This window comes from Phalangium opilio, unplaced genomic scaffold (genome assembly GCF_054372755.1).
Source record: "Phalangium opilio isolate 3A_F unplaced genomic scaffold, DU_Popi_V2 ptg000537l_1, whole genome shotgun sequence".
Classification (NCBI taxonomy): Eukaryota; Metazoa; Arthropoda; class Arachnida; order Opiliones; family Phalangiidae; genus Phalangium; species Phalangium opilio.
The window spans coordinates 2385024-2399401 of record NW_028324243.1 but is presented as its reverse complement, the minus strand read 5'-3'; the positions used below and the strand labels follow the sequence as shown (position 1 = coordinate 2399401).

Sequence of the window (14378 nt, the reverse complement as noted above, 5' to 3'; positions counted from 1 at the left end):
CATTTGTGGGCGGGACTTATAAATCCCGCCCACTAGACTTAGCCAACTTAAACTGGAGTTCGTATCGAAAGAAAACTTGTAGGGGGACCAAGTGACCCGCGCTTTGCTTTAAAAGGGGCGAGCAGCTCCAGCCTTCAGACGTACATTCCGACACATCTGTGGCAGAGGGCTAAAGGGAGTCTAAAACGCGCGCCGTCTTGTTTTTCCCCTTTCAAGGACAAATTGAAATCGTATTCCGAGTATTCCTCCCCCATTTTTTTGCGTCCCACCGGACCTAAACCGGTCCACAGTTATCGAGACTATTTCTCTCAGATTTCGCATCCCTGTCCTTGAATGGTACTAAAAACTAGAAATCCGGTAGCAGGGTTCGAACGAAATTTTTATATTGAAAATCCCTGACCAAATTTTGCCAATATCCCTGACCATTTGAAGCACGTGTTTACCAGAGCCCAATTCACAATTACACCTAGCACATATTTAGCATTGCTCGAAGCATAGTTTGATATACCAAAGGAAATCCCTGAAATCCCTGATTTATCACGACCTTCTTCCCCATTTTCCAAATCCGTAGTAGACCCTACTGCGCATGACGAGCCGATAACGCGAGGGGTCGGACATTTGTCAAAATCCCGTACACTTCGTTTGAAATCTGTTTAAAATCTCTCTCGAAAATCTCGAAATCCCGAAATCTCACGTCAAAATCTAAAAATCTTAAAATCTCACGTCAAAATCTAGAAATCCCAAAATCCCTACCTTAAAATCTGAAAATCCCGAAATCTTCACCAAAAATCCCGAAATCTCACATTAAAATCTAGAAATCCCGAAATCTTAACGTAAAATCCCAAAATCTCATCCTAAAATCAAAATCTGAAAATCTCCTCGAAATCCGAAAATCTCCTCGAAATCCGAAAATCTCCTCGAAATCCGAAAATCTCCTCGAAATCCGAAAATCTCCTCGAAATCCGAAAATCTCCTCGAAATCCGAAAATCTCCTCGAAATCCGAAAATCTCCTCGAAATCCGAAAATCTCCTCAAAATCCGAAAATCTCCTCGAAATCCGAAAATCTCCTCAAAATCCGAAAATCTCCTCAAAATCCGAAAATCTCCTCAAAATCTGAAAATCTCCTACAAAATCTGAAAATCTTGTTCCAAAGACCGAAATCTCCTTCATAATCTGAAAATCCTGAACAAAATCCCGAAATCTTCTTCGAAATCTGAAAATCGCGTTCAAAATCTGAAAATCTCCTTTAAAATCCCGAAATCTTAAAATCTTGGACAAGATTTCCAGATTTCTAAAATCTAAGTCAGAATCTCAAAATCTGGGGCAAAATCTTGAAATCTCAAAATCCCGTATACTAAAATGCCGAACGTCCGACCCCTCGCGATAACGCTTTAACAATTTCCCTCTCCCTTCGAATCCCTCTTAAAACATACCAGAATCTCCATCTTCTTTCGGCTGATGCTGTACAGCTTGGCTCCGGAAATTCTCTTCCTCGTTCCTCAATCCATTATCACGAGTGTTGTGTCGATTTTGTTCATTAACTAAACAAGAATTTTTATCACATGGTAAAAAAGGACCAATAAAATACCAACCCACTAAGATCAGGGTTCATACAACTTTTGGAAAACAAATTTCCGTGAGATTTATATGAGGTTTTTCCCTATACACTTCCCTGAATTTTCCAGGTTTTTCCCGTATATGGAGTATACTATGGAGCAAATGTTAATGAAGGAGGGGGGGGGCAAATAGGACTATAACATAATCAAAGGACATCCCCTTATCTCTAGTACAACCAGAGTTATGAGCCTCCAAAGTATAGTGTAATGTTAATCCTATGGAGGGGATGTTCCCGAACATTTTGCTTAATTACTCGGCCCCTGTTTGTCGTAGCCCTACGTTTTTAGTATGGTTGGAAGGGGGTCAAATTGGACTATAACATACTCAAAGGACATCCCTGTATCTCTAGTAGAACCAGAGTTATGAGCCTCCAAAGTATAGTGTAATGTTAATCCCATAGAGGGGATGTTTATGAACATTTTGCTTAATTACTCGGCCCGTGTTTGTCATAGCCCTACGTTTTTAGTATGGTTGGATGGGGGGCAAATAGGACTATAACATACTCAAAGGAGATCCCCGTATCTCTAATATAACCAGAGTTATGAGCCTCCAAAGTTGGGTGTAATGTTAAACCTACGGAGGGAATGTTCACGAACATTTTGCTTAATTACTCGGCCCCTGTTTGACGCAAATTTCCCTGATTTCCCTGAATTTCACTAAAAATTATAAATTTCCCTTAAGTTTTTGTCAACTACTTATTTCCCTGTTTCCCAGGTTTGTATGAACCCTGTAAGATTTCAAGGCTAGCAAATAAAACGGTTTCTACCTTGTTGCAGAACTTCCATGACAAAACTTGAAGAAAGGCTTTCTCTTTTGGCATTAGCGGCAGATTTTGATTGGTTACTATTTTCACTGTTCATTTGACCTGAATCAGTTCCTGAACTTCCGGAACTGTCTCGATGATGGACATCGACCTGCAAGTCTAACGAAACAAAGCAAAAAAAAAAAAAAAAAATGCAAATAAAAAATACTTGAACTAGAATACTTTAATGTTCATTTAAATAGGTTCAATTAAGATTCATCGGAAAAATACTTTTTACAGTGTCGGGGGCAATTAAGAATAAAAATTAAACCAGTGCTCGATTGCCGAGTAAAATTTAAAGGAAAAGTTTAACTAACATAACAATACATCGTTAAAAGAACGGCCTTTAAAAGGAATCAAATATTTAAAGAATAATAAATAATCTATATCTATATAAATCAAAGTCCTGACTGACTGATTGACTGACTGACTGACTGACTGATAATCAACGCCCAGCCCAAACCGCTTGCCCTAAAAGGCTGAAAATTTGTAGGAACGTTACTCATAAGTAGTAGGCGCGTACTAAGAAAGATTTTTCCAATCCGCCACCATCTTAAAAAATGGCGCCCAGAAACGTAAAAACTCTTCTCTATGCAACAAAGTCCGCGCGTTTCAACCGATTTCACAGATACTTAGTACACTGGTTTCCTATAACCTATAGGCGGGCTAAATGGTCTTTCGGGTTCGATTTGTTGCCTTCTTTTTAAATGGCGGCCAAAAACTTAAAAACGTTTCTCAATGGAATAATGTCCGCATGGAAAGTAATAAAAAATGCATCCCGACGGGCTGACGGGCAACGCCGAGTGCCTTCGCACCTAGGGTGCTACAAAAATATCAGTCATCAGTAAAATCTACCCAATCTTTATATCATTTTGATGGAAGTTCAAATTAAATGCGAGCGCCGCCGCGGGAATAACAGCTAATTTCAAGATAATTAGCATTTAATTAGTCTTAAAAACAATCAAGGACTACTGCGCCATCCGCTATTGGTTTAGTGGCGTCCATTGAGTTGAGAAAAGTTCCATAGAGTGGCCTTTGCGTTAACCTGCCTATTGGGGTACGTGGGACACTCTTAAAAACATCGGGGCGGACGGACAGCTACCGAGTTTATCACGCGATAGTGTCCCCATCTCGAGGCCTAGCATAAGAAATGTATAAATCCACTTATTCTTGAAATCATTCAAATTTCCCGCGTTTTCTTTTAGTTCCCGTGGTTGCATCGGGATGGCGCTACAAGCGAGTAATATAGTTAATTGGGTCTTTTATTCTAGCGGATGAAAGGCCACTCTAGTGGTAATTTTCTCAACTCAATGATGGCGTCTGCTAAATCAAACCACTTACCCCCACGGGATTGGTTGAATTCTCACAGGTTGAGAGAGGTAAGAGGTAAGAAAGAGGGGCTAGCAGACGTCACTAAACCAATGGCGGTTGGCGCAGTAGTCCTTGATGTTTTTAAGACTAATTAAATGTACTAATTATCATATTGTAATAAGAGATAATTTATTTTAATTTTAATATTTAATTCCTTTTATATTTATTCCTATTATAAAGCAGCGGTTCTTTTAAGGTATAATGTTACGTTACCGGAACTTTCCGATTAAAAAAATAAAACTGAAAATTCCCTTAACAGCTTTCCATAAGCATTATGGGAAGGTATGGTGGTCTACGAGAACATAAAATAAATAAATAAATAAATAAATAAATAAATAAATAACTAAAAAACCCATCATTTTGAGTTTCAAGCTGCAGCCATCTCAGAAACGTAAAAGAAAAAATACTGTGAATTGGTCTTATTCCTGATCAGCGCCACCGAGGCGTAGCGGCGACTTTTGGAACTATAATAATACGGTAGCCAATTACAGGTGGCGCTGGAGTCGACGCACTCTGATGGAGATCTGTTATTTTTCTATGTTTTGTTGATCTTTCTGAGTCATGTGAATAGCCAAGGCTTAACAAGCGATATGGTTTACCTTTCTTATTCTGTCTAATATTATGAAATAAGACTTTCGGAGTAAGTTTTCATTCGATTTTGGTCTATTTGGAGATTATTAGGTTAGGTGGGGTGGCGTAGCGGTTAGCGCTTTCGCCACGCAGCAAGAGGATCCCGGGTGGAATCCCGGACTGTGGCACCGGGTGAAATTAAATCTGGGAACAAATCCTTCTGTGTAGACTTTGCAAGTTCTCTCCCCGCTTGTTAAAGGAGTTTTTCCTTCGCGGTCTAACCCGGTTTCTCCTTTCCATCAAAACTTGCTGATGTTAACGGTAATAGTTAGTATAGGGCGCTGTAGGTTAGCTGTGGGGGCATAGGGGCTAGCCCCCTGCACCCCTCTATGCATTGTAAAGGGACCCAACTGTAAATAAGTCGCGAGTTGACTTAGTGTGGACATCCCTTCCTAGACCAAGCTTAGATTATTATTATTATTATTATTATTATTATTATTATTATTATTATTATTATTATTATAATTAGTTAAAACACGTTTTTTGAAGTTGAAGCGGTAATAATCAAAACATAGAAAATAACGGATCTCCATCAGAGTCCATCGACTCCAGGGCCACCTCTAATTGGCTACCGTATTATTATAGTTCCAAAAGTCGCCGCTACGCCTCGGTGGCGTTGATCAGGAATAAGGCCAATTTGGAAGAAGAATAATTTACGTCAGCTAAGAACGTACCAAAGGGGGTTGGGCGGGGCGGCCATTACGGTTCTTACCTATGGTACTTCCACACTGCTGGGAATTCAGTTCCGAATTTATAAACCTAGTTAATAATTCCATGGAATCCACATGGGGAATACCTCGTTTGCTGCTTGGACCTTCCGCGAAAGAATTCCTGGAACTACACTGAACAGGCGGCGTCGCTTCCTCCCGCATTCCAGTGTTCAGCACTGACAGTTCAATTTGTTCCGGATCACTGAAATATCACGGTTCGGGTATCAAAAATTGAACAATATATACAAATATTATAGCTTAATAGGGAGCTAACAGTTCTGACCCTGAAACGTCACACCCTTCTATCTCTTACTGGAGTTTCATCCCCCCTAACGGTTGGAAACAGAATTCTACGCGCTAAATGCCAACCAGAGAGGGGCTGCGTGACGTCAGACTATCTCTTCCCCCTAGACAGTTGTTAGCTCCCTATAGATAGTTTACACACATGGAGGATTCATACCATTTACACCAGGAGGCCGGGCTACCTGGAGGACAAAAGCAGACGGGTTTTTGTCCTCCAGGTATCACGAACTCCTGGTGTAAATGGTATGAATCCTCCATGTGTGAAAACCATCTATAGAGTGAATTATTTTGGAAGGAATAAACTTCGCTACGTTGTGTAGGATTAGTGGATCATTGTTTTGTGTTGATACTGAAAATGAGGGACAGTAGTACCATGGATAAAGTACGCGCGTAAGGGGAATATGTTTTCGAGCTATAGGATAGGCAACTCCCTATCTCGGACGACAGCTTATTCTGTATATACTCTGTTACAGCATCGGTTGTCAGCACGCGCAAAGCTAGGTCTCTATGTAACGTAGCTTTGTACGTGCTGTCAAGAGACAAAAAACTTCAGGATCCTCAGGATTTAAAATATCCGCGAGTTTTTTTACCTAGAGTGCACGGACCTTTAGGCCTTAGTTTCAAATAGTATGAAATTGTCTACAGCCTACTACACGTATTTGAAACTAAGGCCTAGAGGTCCGTGCACTCGAGCTAAATAACTCGCGGATATTTTAAATCCTAAAGATCCTGAAGTTTTTCGTCTCTTGGCAGCACGGTCAAAGCTACATTACATAGAGACGTAGCTTTGCGCGTGCTGACAACCAAAGCTGCAACAGAGTACATACAGAATAAGCTGTCGTCGGAGATAGGGAGTTGCCTATCCTATCTCCCCGCGCGCTTCTTTTATCCATGGTAGAACTCTACCCAATACTCGAAACCAGGGTGGGAAATAAGGATTTTCTTTAACTGGACATTAGGCCAACGACCCCCCCCCCCTGGCCTGGAATAAATAAACTGGTCCATGACCATTGACCAGTGCGCGTCGTCTGCTAAACTAAATAAGTGGGTAATTAAAATATTTGAGATAATTCCTGGACTCTGGTTACCCTTTTATTTTCTTAGTGGTCCCGTGGACCACTGACCACCCCCCTACGATTTAATTTTTAAACTGGTCCAGGCAATTTTTAAACTGGTCATTTGCCCTGTGCCAAGCCACAAGCTTGACGTGAGCGATAGAAGCCCGTCCAAGGCAACTGGGCGGGACAAGGATAGGAGCAGTTGGTGGACTGGGGCAGTAAACAGAAAAGTGAGGCGGAGAGATGTGTATTAACGTTGACCGAAACGCGACGGTGGTCACGTAGCCACAGTGAGTAGCCGGCCCTAAAGAACGTAGTTGCGCAATTTGCGCAAGAGCACGTCTGGATGGACAGAACAGCAAGCTTTTTTTCAAGTCCATAAAGACCACGCAACCCAACACTGCTGTAGTGCTGGCAGACCCCCAAAGCATTTAATTTTTAAACTGGCCCAGCTAATATTTAAAGTGGACAGACACTTGTCCAGGGTCACTGCTGTATTCCTCAGCCTGATAGGCTGCTACTAGCTTAACTCCGTCAGGCTTATACATATACTGTAGACGAAGTTAGTTCAATTCAGTTCGTACTAATTTCACTAGCAGTGAGGTCAGCTAAAAACTATCCTTAGTCCAGGTAAAGGTTAAACAATAAGGTACGTGCCTTATCCGAGGGAATTGTGCCTTGATTACAAAAAATGGTTTACTTACTCGCGTTGATTAGGATTGAGGCTGATGTCAGGGTGTCTTTCTTCGAGTCTTCCTGATTCGTCAATGCTGTTAGTCTCCTCAACCTTCTCACCAGAATCGAACATCTTGTGGAGGCGAAGGTTCGTCACTTTCAGTGTAACAAACACCACGCCCACAGTCAAACAATACAGTGTCCATGCCAAAATTGCTTCCGAAAAACACTGAAATATAAAAAACGGGTTTATAAGTATAACTAACATTTTTTTCTTTGTTAAAATAGGCATAGGCGAATTCTTCATACGAAGGGCTTATTTTAATGGGGAACTAATATCACTCGCATACTCAAGTCAAGCGAGAATTGACTACACCAGGGTTCATATAACTTTTGGAAAACGAATTTCACTGAGATTTCCAGGTTTTCCCCCACATACTTCCCTGAATTTTCCAGAGTTACGAGCCTCCAAAGTTTAGTGTAATGCTATTCCTATGGAGGGGGTTGTTTGTTTACGTTTTGCTTAATTACTCGGCCCCTGTTTGTCGTAGCCCTACGTTCTTAGTATGGTTGGATGGGGGATAAATAGGACTATAACATAATCAAAGGACATCCCCGTATCTCTAGTAGAGCCAGAGTTATGAGCCTCCAAAGTTGGGTGTAATGCTATTCCTATGGAGGGGGTTGTTTGTTTACGTTTTTCTTAATTACTCGGCCCCTGTTTGTCGTAGCCCTACGATCTTAGTATGGTTGGATGGGGGGCAAATTGGACTATAACATACTAAAAGGGCATCCCCTTATCTCTAGTAGAACCAGAGTTATGAGCCTCCAAGTAATGTTAATCCTATGGAGGGTATGTTCATCAACATTTTGCTTAATTACTCGGCCACTGTTTGTCGTAGTCCTACGTTTTTAGTATGGTTGGATGGGGGATAAATTGGACTATAACATACTCGAAGGACATCCCCTTATCTCTAGTAGAGCCAGAGTTATGAGCCTCCAAATTTGGGTGTAATGCTATTCCTATGGAGGGTATGTTCACGAACATTTTGCTTAATTACTCGGCCCCTGTTTGTCGTAGTCCTACGTTTTTAGTATGGTTGGATGGGGGGCAAATAGGACTATAACATGCTAAAATGACATCCCGTATCTCTAGTAGAACCAGAGTTACGAGCCTTCAAAGTTTACTGAAATGCTATTCCTATGGCGGGGGGTTGTTTGTTTACGTTTTGCTTAATTACTCGGCCCCTGTTTGTCGTAGCCCTACGTTTTTAGTATGGTTGGATGGGGGTCAAATTGGACTATAACATACTCAAAGGACATCCCCGATCTCCAATATAACCAGAATTGTGAGCCTCCAAAGTGTAGTGTAATGTTAATCCTACGGAGGTATGTTTATGAACATTTTGCTTAATTACTCGGCCCGTTTGACCCTGATTTCCCTGAATTTTACTAAAAATTCAAAATATCCCTGAAGTTTTTGTCAACTTTTTATTTCCCTGATTTTTCCAGGTTTTCCCTGCTTTCCAGGTTTGTATGAACCCTGTACACGAGGTTTTGCTGCCCATCTTCCATTTTAGTCTAAATGAAGTCTTTGACAACGCCTCACCAGGCGTCGCTTTACCCTGAATCTATGACCTACGTAACTTCATGACAAGCTCTCACTAACCAGTGACAGACTTATAGAACATATCTTATAAACTTATGCTAAAACTAAATGCATTGGGGGGGGGGGGCTTATGACGCTTCACTAAAAATCAAGAGAGCTCGATACGTTACTCACTCCTGATTGGCTGAGGTACCCAGGACAAGCTTCTACCAAACAGTAAAGCTGACTATTACATGCTTGAACCAAGGAGGATGTATAAGAGGGGAGACTGCTTCTGGAAAGGGGCGTGGTAAAAAAAACAAGGCAGATATCGCATGCACTTGCGCGCAACTTCGACGCGCAAGACGGTGGTAAAGGCGCGTGATAGTTGTTGGAAAGGAGGGAGCCTAGAGCAAGGAGATTTGAAAGGCATGAGCGAGAATGTAGGCTCTCTTGCATTGAGGGGGTAGCAGTAACCATGGTAACCAGAGACAAGCACAGTACCGTTTTATGAATGGAGGACTACGCGCAATTCGTCTGATCTGAACCTCCCCTCTGGGCTTCTTAAACATCCTCCTTGCTTGAGCTTAAGACCATTAAACACAGATGGATTGAAATGGAATGGAGACACGACGCGTGGTTATTTTAGGGCAGAGTCTCTTGAGACCCCGTACCAACCATTATTGACACTTTTTCGACTCAAACCATAGCCATAACATAAGGCCTATGAGTCGAAGAGTTTCGGGTCTCTCCCGCTAGAGGCGATGCCTTTAGAAGAACATTGGGTTTAGCCTATAATTTTTCCAGTCCATCTGTGTTTAATGCTCTTAGATTGAGCAAGGAGCTAGACCGGCGGAACGTTACGTCGATAGCGCCATCTAGGTAATAGGCGGGGACAAGGGATATAGTCAATTAAGGTTTATAAGACTATCTCTACCAGCCAATCATGTGGCGCGTCACTAGCCGCGTCCGAGCATGACAGTAAAGTTTAGAGGGAGGGGAAACTGCAAAGTCCATATAATAATAATAATAATAATAATAATCTAGGCTTTTGTCTATGAAGGGATTTCCACACTGAGCCTGTGGCTTGTTTACAGGTGGGTCCCTTTACAATGCATAGAGGGGTGCAGGGGGCTAGCCCCTATGCCACAGCTAACCGTCAGCGCCCTATACTAACTATTACCGTTAACCTCAGCAAGTTTTGATGGAAAGGAGAAACCGGGTTAGACCGCGGAGGAAAACTCCTTTTAACAAGCGAGGAGAGAACTTGCAAACTCTACGCAGAAGGATTTCTTCCCAGATTTTCACCCGGTGCCACAGTCCGGGATCCCACCCGGGATCCTCTTGCTGCGAGACGAAAGCGCTAACCGCTACGCCACCCCACAGCGTTTAAATATAAATTATTATTAATTTATATTTATTTAATTTTATTTCAGCCATACGACTAATTTTACTACAGTACTATTGACTATTAGAGTGAAAAAATTTCATGTCTATGATGATGACTTTTACCATGAATCGATCGAGTAGCTAGGGGGTTCAAATACACGTTCTTTTTTATACGCAAATAGTGTCTACGTTTCCTAACCAGGTTTACCGCGTTTTCAGTGTTAAATTTAGTTCAATGGGATGGGTCAGTTTCCTTATTCAATTTTAATTCAAAAAATCATATTGTAACCACGCTTGCGAGATTACTAAATTCGCCCCACGTGGCCATAAAAGCTTTGGCTGTAACTAAGAATAACTACTACGTTTCCTTAGGTTCAATCATACTTTATTAAACTAACTAATTAAATAATAATTAAATGCCACTTGCATTATACAATTAAAGAACTTAACATAATTACTATTAATGGATGATGAAGTCCAATCCTAGGGCAAAGCCCTTCACTCGAGCGACTACTACATCTTAGTAGTAAAGGAGAACTGACTTTATGTCATAAGCAGACGATGCTTATATAGTACGGGGAAAGGTCAGAGGTAACTCGGTGTGTTAATCCTCTATGTAACCGCACACCCCTGGAGTAGAAACCCAGGAGGTCCCTTGATTATTTCGGGAGGTTACATCCCCCCAGACGACAAGAGTTGGACTTCATCGGCAGAAAACTTAATTACATAAATCTTCTAATTTTAACAAAACAGAATAATAGTAATTAACTTTAAACAATGTAACAGATAGTTAAAAGATTCCAGTTAACTAGCATACTAGGTTAATCATTTAAAGTTATAAGGAAATTTGATGAAAGCAGGAACTGTAGCATCGGATGGCTCGTCCTAGCTTTCTCATCCTCGCATGGTAGAATACGTCCAGTCAGATCTGAAGCAGCCGTATCAGACGATATTGTTGAGGAAGTCTCCGCAGATTGGTGGTGCATGCTTCCACCGTTCGTTGAAGAACTTGACTCAGGATCGTCTTCTGTAGGCGTTGACTGCTGACTGTAGTTTCTTCTCTTAAGGGAATGTCCCGTTGAGATAAGCCAAGTAATTAAACTTGCTTCTGAAGAAGTTCAGTATGAGTTGAACATTGTGATCGTAGTGAATTGTTGTAAAGGAAGGTTTTTGAGCGACCATCAAACTCAATAGTGCATGTCACGGCTAGTCCAATCCGCAGTGCGGAACCGCAACGTTACTACCCTAACTTTACTCTAACAACTAATTACTACAAACTACGATTACACTAAGGCTTAGCATAGCCAAAGCAAAGTTACAATAACCTAGGACCCGTCGGTCCTGGCAAGCTCGCCATTTATGTAACCACGCTTGCGAGATTACTAAATTCGCCCCACGTGGCCATAAAAGCTTTGGCTGTAACTAAGAATAACTACTACGTTTCCTTAGGTTCAATCATACTTTATTAAACTAACTAATTAAATAATAATTAAATGCCACTTGCATTATACAATTAAAGAACTTAACATAATTACTATTAATGGATGATGAAGTCCAATCCTAGGGCAAAGCCCTTCACTCGAGCGACTACTACATCTTAGTAGTAAAGGAGAACTGACTTTATGTCATAAGCAGACGATGCTTATATAGTACGGGGAAAGGTCAGAGGTAACTCGGTGTGTTAATCCTCTATGTAACCGCACACCCCTGGAGTAGAAACCCAGGAGGTCCCTTGATTATTTCGGGAGGTTACAATATGATCAACCACTGTTCTTTATTAAGCCCCTATCGGCAAACTAAGAAGTTCCGTTAACCTGTACTATGGGTACGTTCAGTAACGAAAATCTCAAGGAAATCGCTGTTTCCTTGATGATGGTTGATGGGCTCGAGATGTCACAGTGCCGTAAAAGGTTGTTGAACGGAAAAGTGACATTTTGATGAAGTTTTAGAAAATGGAGTTGGGGAAACGTCTTACTTTCCCTCAAAACGTTACAAAGGCAAATGGCTCTTTTCAATTATTAACGAGCTCGTAAATAATGAAATTGTTTAAGAAAATTATGTCTATTTGAATGGTAGAAGTAGTTTTGTAAAGAAAACTAATAGAATTACTGTAGGAATAGCATTATTGGAAATAAATTTTTAAATCCCGCGCCAACTTTTCGTCTGTCAAGTGTTCAACAGTCAAGCGCTACGTCACGCCATCAAAAAAACCATATCGATTAGATGGTTTTTTTGATGGATAAGCGCTGAGCATCATGACGTCAAAACCGGAAACGCGAAAAGGCGTACAGTAGTTAAAATCTGACATCGCTTAGTAAGCGCTGCCATCAAAGAGGGTTACTGAACGTACCCTATACTAAACTTGACTTCTCTCTTATATACTTACCATATAAAGTGCGAATGGAAGACAAAGAAGAAAGAGCCACAAGTAGAGATGGAAAACGTTCCCAAAATGATCCAATTCGGGATCGTAGAACCATCCTCCGGTGAAAGACGCCCATATCCCTTGACGTAGGATCTCAAATGTTTGGGAGCCCATTACTCACTCCAGTCCAGCTTCAGTTACAATTTGCTGCTATAGCGCGTATTTCTTAAATAGAAACTCGCAGTTCCATGTCACAAGAGCCATTTTACAGGCAGCGCGAAGCCGTCGCTTCAGTTATTACAATTACAACACAATCCAATACATTCGCGTTAATTGCAATATTTATTACCTAGCCAGAAATATATTAGGCCAAGGCTTAATTAAAACTACAGGTCTAAACTTCAAATATATAGATTAAATTATTAACTAAATTTAGGTTTAAATGTTGTAAATTCATGGCACTCTTACTTTTCATAAAAATCTCGTTCATTTACTTCTAAAATGAGTTAAAATTCCTTAATATTTCCTTATTTTAATGTTTATTTTTCAGATAAAGAGATAAAAAGAGACGTAACACGCACAAGTATGATCGCCAAACTGACTTACAGTTTAGTTCAGTTCAGTTTGTTGAAATATACATTTTCCAAATCAGTCTGGGAAATAAGGATATTTTTAAAACTAGTCCTTAGGACCAGTGACCCCCCTAGGGTCCTAAATAATAAAATGGTCTCCGGACTGGTCCCAGGCTTTGTTCTCTTATAGATTTTCAATTAATAAACTGGTCCCAGGCTTTGTTCTCTTATAGATTTTCAATTAATAAACGGGTCCCAGGCTTTGTTCTCCTATAGATTTTCAATTAATAAACTGGTCCCGAGGACCAGTAAGCCCCACTTTTTGAATTGAAAAACTAGTCCAAGCAATTAATAAACTGGTTTTGGACCAGAGGAAGTGTGCTATTTCCCAGACTGCAAGACAGTCCACACTCAAACAGGGCTGGAAATAAAAAACATTTCTTATAGGATAATTGTCCAGTGACTAGGGCCGTGCAGACTATTCGTTACTATTTGGTCGGACCAAATAATTTGGTCAAAATTGAGGTTTACTATTCGCACCGACGAATCGAATAATGGTTTTCAAAATTCTAGAATACCAAATAATGAGCTTCGAAAAACCGACTATTCTATAGCGGATAAAACCACGAGAAAATGCATGTTTTTATCTGCCCATTGACCAAATTATTTGGTATTCGCAAGAAGTTTTTGAATTTTTCAGTTGATTTTGTGAACTTGAGGGCGCTGTGATAGCGTTTCCGCTGGATCATGGCCTCAGAGATGACGCGACTCGGCAGACACAGCCTGAAAATACCGACGTGGCTATTGTTAAATATTGCCTGCTTTCACCGAGTCGCGTGATCTATGAGGCTATAGCTGGAATCAGCCACTCAGTCTAGGGGTACGTTCAGTAGGTGTGGGCAGGGCCGGAAATAAGCACAGGACACTGGACATTGTCCAATAAAATTTTAAAATGTCCCATAATTTTTTCAAAAACTAAGGGGGTCACTGGACAGTTTGACCAATAAATTTTCCCAAGTTTTGATAGCTAGACTATGGAGATGCAACACTATTTTTGCGCATTCCAGTGGACAATGTCCAATAAATTTTCAAGTCAAACAGGGGGTCACTGGACACGTGTCCTATAAGAAATTTTTCTTATTTCCGGCCCTGGGTGTGGGCCCGTTGCTTCCAAAGACCGTTTCTTCCAAAGCGAAAATCCTTTGGAAGTAACGAGCCGGCAGGCTGGATCATTACTTCCAAAATAACGCCCCCTACAATATGATTGGTTAAAAACATATGGTAGTAGGAAAACTCC

At 40.9% G+C, this 14378-nt stretch overlaps 1 protein-coding gene across 5 annotated transcripts in view; it reads right to left on the bottom strand.

The window, feature by feature from the left end:
• Positions 1-13119, bottom strand: part of LOC149588803 (pecanex-like protein 1) — a 62249-nt gene extending 49130 nt beyond the window's left edge. For 3 of the 5 annotated variants that reach the window (XM_089862041.1, XM_089862043.1, XM_089862044.1), the window contains exons 1-5: positions 12531-13118; positions 7197-7396; positions 5134-5333; positions 2385-2540; positions 1435-1542 (exon numbers count right to left, since the gene is read on the bottom strand). In XM_089862041.1, the coding sequence (XP_089718167.1) occupies positions 1435-1542; positions 2385-2540; positions 5134-5333; positions 7197-7396; positions 12531-12683 (817 nt within the window). In that variant the 5' untranslated portion in view covers positions 12684-13118. Of the gene's footprint in view, positions 1-1434; positions 1543-2384; positions 2541-5133; positions 5334-7196; positions 7397-12530 lie in introns of all 5 variants that reach the window. The other 2 variants (XM_089862042.1, XM_089862045.1) reach the window with 2 other exon arrangements.
• Between the last annotated feature and the right edge of the window lie 1259 nt (positions 13120-14378).